The sequence below is a fragment of the Babylonia areolata genome, chromosome 17, assembly GCF_041734735.1.
Source record: "Babylonia areolata isolate BAREFJ2019XMU chromosome 17, ASM4173473v1, whole genome shotgun sequence".
NCBI lineage: Eukaryota > Metazoa > Mollusca > Gastropoda > Neogastropoda > Buccinidae > Babylonia > Babylonia areolata.
In genome coordinates, this window is record NC_134892.1 from 19,233,447 (window position 1) to 19,240,946 (window position 7,500).

General features: G+C 43.1%; 1 protein-coding gene across 3 annotated transcripts in view; it reads left to right on the forward strand.

Moving 5' to 3' along the window:
- Positions 1-7,500, forward strand: part of LOC143291716 (uncharacterized) — a 29,138-nt gene that overhangs the window by 13,352 nt on the left and 8,286 nt on the right. For 2 of the 3 annotated variants that reach the window (XM_076601751.1, XM_076601752.1), the window contains exons 5-6: positions 2,379-2,504; positions 7,353-7,476. In XM_076601751.1, coding sequence (XP_076457866.1) covers positions 2,379-2,504; positions 7,353-7,476 — 250 coding nt within the window. The remainder of the gene's footprint in view (positions 1-2,378; positions 2,505-7,352; positions 7,477-7,500) is intronic. The other variant, XR_013056576.1, reaches the window with a different exon arrangement.

Sequence of the window (7,500 nt, forward strand, 5' to 3'; positions counted from 1 at the left end):
GAGTTCTGCACAGAGGGTGGGCTTTGAGGAAGGAACTGCCCACATCTGGAAGTATGAGGAAGGAAATCTGGACGAACACTGCGAAGAATGGCCCACATACTTTCTAGGGAAACGGCCCCAGACTTGCCAGAGGTAAGAAACACTAAAGAAGGAATGGAACATGCTGTCTGGAGGTACAAAAACACTGAGGTGGCCCAGGCTGTCTAGTAGGAACACTGATATTATCTAGCGTAAGTAGAACATGCTGTCTAGAGAGGTAGAGAACAATGAGGAAGGAATGACACAGGCTGTCTGGAGGTAGAACAGAGGAAGGAATGACACAGGCTGTCTGGAGGTAGAACACTGAGGAAGGAATGGTACAGGCTGTCTGGAGGTAGAACACTGAGGAAGGAATGACACAGGCTGTCTGGAGGTAGAACACTGAGGAAGGAATGACACAGGCTGTCTGGAGGTAGAACACTGAGGAAGGAATGACACAGGCTGTCTGGAGGTAGAACACTGAGGAAGGAATGGTACAGGCTGTCTGGAGGTAGAACACTGAGGAAGGAATGACACAGGCTGTCTGGAGGTAGAACACTGAGGAAGGAATGACACAGGCTGTCTGGAGGTAGAACACTGAGGAAGGAATGGCACAGGCTGTCTGGAGGTAGAACACTGAGGAAGGAATGGCACAGGCTGTCTGGAGGTAGAACAGAGGAAGGAATGACACAGGCTGTCTGGAGGTAGAACACTGAGGAAGGAATGGTACAGGCTGTCTGGAGGTAGAACACTGAGGAAGGAATGACACAGGCTGTCTGGAGGTAGAACACTGAGGAAGGAATGACACAGGCTGTCTGGAGGTAGAACACTGAGGAAGGAATGACACAGGCTGTCTGGAGGTAGAACACTGAGGAAGGAATGGTACAGGCTGTCTGGAGGTAGAACACTGAGGAAGGAATGACACAGGCTGTCTGGAGGTAGAACACTGAGGAAGGAATGACACAGGCTGTCTGGAGGTAGAACACTGAGGAAGGAATGGCACAGGCTGTCTGGAGGTAGAACACTGAGGAAGGAATGGCACAGGCTGTCTGGAGGTAGAACACTGAGGAAGGAATGGTACAGGCTGTCTGGAGGTAGAACACTGAGGAAGGAATGGCACAGGCTGTCTGGAGGTAGAACACTGAGGAAGGAATGACACAGGCTGTCTGGAGGTAGAACACTGAGGAAGGAATGACACAGGCTGTCTGGAGGTAGAACACTGAGGAAGGAATGGTACAGGCTGTCTGGAGGTAGAACACTGAGGGAGGAATGGTACATGCTGTCTGGAGGTAGAACACTGAGGAAGGAATGGTACAGGCTGTCTGGAGGTAGAACACTGAGGAAGGAATGGCACAGGCTGTCTGGAGGTAGAACACTGAGGAAGGAATGGTACAGGCTGTCTGGAGGTAGAACACTGAGGAAGGAATGACACAGGCTGTCTGGAGGTAGAACACTGAGGAAGGAATGGTACAGCCTGTCTGGAGGTATAACTGAGGAAGGAATGGTACAGGCTGTCTGTAGGTAGAACACTGAGGAAGGAATGGCACAGGCTGTCTGGAGGTAGAACACGGAGGAAGGAATGGTACAGGCTGTCTGGAGGTAGAACACTGAGGAAGGAATGACACAGGCTGTCTGGAGGTAGAACACTGAGGAAGGAATGGTACAGGCTGTCTGGAGGTAGAACACTGAGGAAGGAATGACACAGGCTGTCTGGAGGTACAACTGAGGAAGGAATGGCACAGGCTGTCTGAAAGTAGAACACTGAGGAAGGAATGGCACAGGCTGTCTGGAGGTAGAACACTGAGGAAGGAATGACACAGGCTGTCTGGAGGTATAACTGAGGAAGGAATGGCACAGGCTGTCTGGAGGTAGAACACTGAGGAAGGAATGGCACAGGCTGTCTGGAGGTAGAACACTGAGGAAGGAATGGCACAGGCTGTCTGGAGGTAGAACACTGAGGAAGGAATGACACAGGCTGTCTGGAGGTAGAACACTGAGGGAGGAATGGCAGGCTGTCTAGGACACTGACAGGCTGTCTAGAGGCACTGAGGATGAATTGCAGGCTGTCTAGAGTGGGGCATTGAGTAAGGAATGGCACAGACTGTCAACAGTAGGAGACACTGAGGATGCACAGGCTGTCTAGAGGTAGAACACTTTGGAAATTGTGGCCGACACAGACTGGTGAGGAGAGAGCGATAACGACGTTGTTTTAACAGGGGACATGGATAGGTGAAATAGCAAGCCCACTTATAAGATCTAGGGGTGGGAACGTGTGAGATAAGAATGCCAACTGAAATGGTGGAGGGATGAATGGTTTGGACAGAAACAACGCACAAACATGATCTTAACAGTCTTGCAAGACATTCCCCAGGAGAGGAAGGCAGCGACCCATTGCTTGTTTCCCTCTTCGGGATCGTACTTCTCAATGGGGCTGTAATTATCGCTGTGATTATCGTGTGTGCGATCCTGTACATAAAGCGAGACAGGTAAGCAAGCTCAAAATGGTCTATAATTTAATTTACAAGTTGTCAATGTTTATTCATTACTTTATCTTTGGGAGATCTGGAAGATCTTGAGTCATTATTGGTACTGACTCAAGCAAACTGATGAAGCAGAGAAGTGGTGGTGGGCTGCTTTATAAATTAGACATGCATGAAGGAGTCTTCGTAAAAGGTACATATGCTGAATGCAAAAATTAAGAAAAAAAAGAGGAAAAAGCCGTTGACATCCACAGAAATAAGTGTTCACCGAGTACATTTGCAGAAAACAGATATGAAGTTTTGAAGAAAAGGAAACACAATCAAACACATAAACTTGTTCTGAAGGACATGCATTCAACTATTTAGAGATGTGCATTAGAAAATACTTTGACACGAGCAGGCATTTGTAGACAGAACTACAGTCAGACGGATGGATATTTATTGGAAAAAGAATACATTCAAACAGGGCTGACATTTTTAGATATATATATATATATAACACGTTCAAGAAAGTGGACATTTGTAGAAAGAGAATGCGTTTACAGAGAGCATATATTTGTAAAATATTATTCATTCAAATACACAAATGCTTGTAATTCACCCAAACACAGACACACTGGAGGAAAAAACAGAAGAATCATTAAGATGTATATACTTACAAATTCGGAACTGATGACGATTAACGATTGTGGGAAGAAAAAATATTCAAGCGTATGGATACTCATAGAAATAATCAAGTCGGTGCAAGTTGATATGTAGGGATATGGATATTTATTACTATATTTGAAGACTCATTTAAAATGACTTATTCAAACATTCTCAGTTGTTTTTGCTTAGAATGTTATTATGTGTGTATATCAATTATATGTGGGCTTTTTGGGTTGTTGTTTTTTTGTTTGTTTGTTGTTTTTTTATGTTGTTGTTTGCTTTTGTTTTATTTTCCTATTGTTACTATGTTTTTGTCAGATTTGTCTTTTCTCTTTTCCCAGTATATGTATTTATCCATTTATGTCGTCATGTCAATTGTCCATGTGATATATAAATGGGAAAATAAAAAAAGCTTTTAAAAAATGAAATCATTCGTTGATAGAACAAAAGTACGCAAATTTGAATAGAAATGCTTTGAAACAGTTAGATGTTTTCTGAAATTAAATATATTATAACAGATATAGGCCAATATATGTGAGAAAGAAAATGCATTTAAACGTGTAGATGTCTATGGGAGAAAAACTACTGTTAGACAGGTACTTGTAAGAAAGGAAATGCTAAGGTGGAAACAGAATGTATTCACATGGATAGATATTTGAAGACATTGTACACGAATTGGTGAACATCTGGTTGAAAACTGCATTAAGAACAAAAATGAAAAAAGGGGGATTCTCTCTCTCTCTCTCTCTCTCTCTCTCTCTCTATATATATATATATATATATACATATATATATATATGTGTGTGTGTGTGTGTGTGTGTGTGTGTGTGTGTGTGTGTGTGTGTTGTCACACTGCCGCATTCACTCAACTCAAGCTCACACGACAGATAGACTCGCACACAACGTTCGCATTCTGACTTCACTCTTACCCAGGGATAAACAACATAACAACGTAAAGACACTCCTTTCTGATTAGTAATAATTTAAAGAAAAATAAACAATCATGTTCACATTTTTCCTTCAGATATAAATCATATGAAAAGTCCAATCCAGGAAAGCACAATATTTTTATATTCTCCCTTACGCTTCCCGTTCAAGTTTTTAAATGATTATTTTCATTGGTTGTGTTGTCAGTTGGTGCTTCCCAAACATCTTTCGGTGGCCGATTTTTCAGCCAAACACCTTCGTCCGAAAACAGGCCAGGCGCTGAGGATCCTGAAACATCCTCAGAACCTAACTGTAGTTAAATCGAACAACTAGTAAAAATAGTATTCACATGACTTTCGTCGCCATTCTCGTTATACTGAACCAGTGTTCAGAAACGTAAATGAAAATAAAACATCGAAATCCACAAAATTTAGATTAAACGATGTCACCGAATTTCTCATTACCAAACTCGAAATTACCGACTCACCAGTACGTCAAAATCAGCTTCCCTGAACCTCCACAGTTCAACAAGGCTATGTCTCACATTCTCTCTAAGAATGTCTGTTCCATGACTCTCAGAACCCAAGGTCTATTTTTTTTCCAGGTCACTCCTGTGACCAGTTCAGCTGTGCACAGAGAGGGAAGTGGCAAGAATGTTGGTGCACTTCACAACAGTGTCAGTATTCACAACAACAGCTCGTGAACACATATTCACCTCAGCGCCTAAAGACACATGCATCACGAGCCTTTCTCCAAACATTAAGTCCAAACTATTTACAGTAACACAGCCACACCACACAGGAAATCTGACCTTTACAATAAGCACATTATGACAACCAACTTGGTGTTATGACACACACACACACACACACACACACACACACACACATATATATATATATATATATATATATATATATATATATATATATATATATATATAAAAGAAGACAATACGTTCAGTCGGAAAAAAATTGCTTCAGGCATAAACAGTTGTTGAAAGAACGCACAATAAAGGAAAACGTATGAACAAACAAATAACAATATCGGAAAAGACATCTAATCCATGAATCACGAAATAAATAATCATATAATCAAAACAATCGGTTTGACCACATCCATGCTGTTTTAATGATGATGTGGCATCTCTGTTGCTCTTATTGTTGTTGTTGTGCCGTTGAGGATGCATGGTTATGTATGTATGTATGTGTGTGTGTATGTATGTATGTATGTATGTAGACCAGCAGCAAAGTGAGAGCTGTAAATCAATAGTTTCTGCATGGTCTTCATGTCAATGGTTTCTATACTGGAATGGGAAAACTATGAGTCTCAAACTAGATGACAAGGTGCTGCAGATTTGGGGCTAGTTCTAAAACCCTCATGGCCGGGAGAGTGGAGATGTAACTTGAGCAAGACTCTCTACACAAATAATCGAATTCTCGCCCAGATAGTCAGGACCGCAGCTCCCTCTGCTTCTTTGCTGGTCTTAGTCGGACACAATTATCATAGTATACCATGTATGTATGTATAATAATAATAATGGATACTTATATAGCACACTATCCAGAAATCTGCTCTAGGTGCTTTACAAAAACGCTTTTGATAACATAAAACATTATATCTATGTTACATACACACACCAAAATGTGACCACACACACACACACACACGCACGCACGCACGTACGCGCACACACACACGCACGCACGCACACACACACACACACTGCATACATACATTTTAACATACATGTGTATCTAACAGCTACCCTAACAAATACGCACACATAGGCAGGCACAAACTTACATAAACACACGCACACACAATACACATTCATATACATGCATGTAGTTGTGGACCTGCCACAATTGAATGTATATATGTATGCATGTATGTGTATATGTAGGGCAATTCGGGACAAGAAACCCAGTCGGGGTCAAACGCCCACACCCAAAATATCGGAGATGATGGCACACGACGAGCCAATGACACTTTTACCGTTTCCGCTTGATGGCCGGGAAAACACGCCCCAACACGGAGGCCACTCAGACGTCAGCTATGTTTTCCACATGCATTTAATTGTTTTCACCTTGAATTTTGTAAAACCCATGCTGGTGAAATTTTGATGCCAGTGTCTGTTCTTCATTCAAAGCAAAGTTCTGTAAAAGGAATGTGTTAGCTGTTGAATCGTGGCGTTGAAACCGATTTATGTCCGTTGCTGTTTCCTGGAAATTCTATAATCTATGTGTTTTCAAATGCACAAAATGAACAAATGGTGACTGCTGGACCTTTTAAAACAAGGTTAAAATGGTAATTAAAAAAAGTTTTAAAATCAAAGGTACCTTAAGATGAAGATAAAAGCAACGTTTCGAGTAAAACAAACTCAAGTGGAGAGGTGAAGAAGTGTTGGCAGGTCTCAGCAGCCTGTATTGAAGAGGTGAGCACATCTCAATGGCTGGAAACTTCTGCTCTGCTCACTGTGTTGCTGGGGGAGAGGGGGGTGGTGGGAGAAAGATGAGGGTGGGGCTCAAGGAGAGGAGGGCGGATGGGAAGGAGGGGAGAGGGGGTTGGGGGCAGGGGGGTGAGGGGGGAATGGGAGGGAAGGGAATGCGAGGGAGAAGAAGGGACGAAAACTAGTGTCACTCTCTGACATTGATTCCAGTAGGTTGCACTGTGCCAAGGCGGGAGATGATCTGGCTTTCCAAAAATTTCCTGTGTAGGCAGTCGCCACGGCTGTTGCACCGAAATGCTGCCACTGATATATGCGAAAGGTTGTGTTGCCTGGAGTTGAAGTGGTTCCTACTGGGGTGTCTTTTCTAGCAAGTATGTTGTCCCCGTGTTCTTTGAAGCGGTCGTTGAGGGTTCTGTAAGTCTCACCTGTATATATTTTGAGGCAGAGGCTGCAGAATAGGGCATAAACGACGTTTGGGGTTTGTCAGTTAAAGTGTGATTTGATGTAGAATTTACTACCTGAAGGGCCCTGAACTACGTGTATGTGTGTGTGTGTGTGTGTGTGTGTGTGTGTGTGTGTGTGTGTGTGTGTGTGTGTAAATGCACGCACAGACATACACGTGCATAAGCACACACATTCATACACATAAATGCACAAACACACACACGCACACGTTTTCTTAATCTCATCTCATGCATCACCTCTGTGTGTGTGTGTGTGTGTGTGTGTGTGTGTGTGGATGCATCGAAAAAGAAATGATCAGCACACACAAGATGAATGGACGAAAGGAGCACAGTGGTGATGGTCTGTTCCCTGTGCTATGACAGGATCCGGAAGTGGTGTCTGGGAGCGTTGTGTCCGGGAGCTGTCGGGGATCCCAGGGAAAATGACCCACAGTGTCCTAGGGCAACAGCAATCCCGGAGGGCTTGCCACAGTACTTCTACAACCTGGTATGTCTGGGCATGCACACTGAC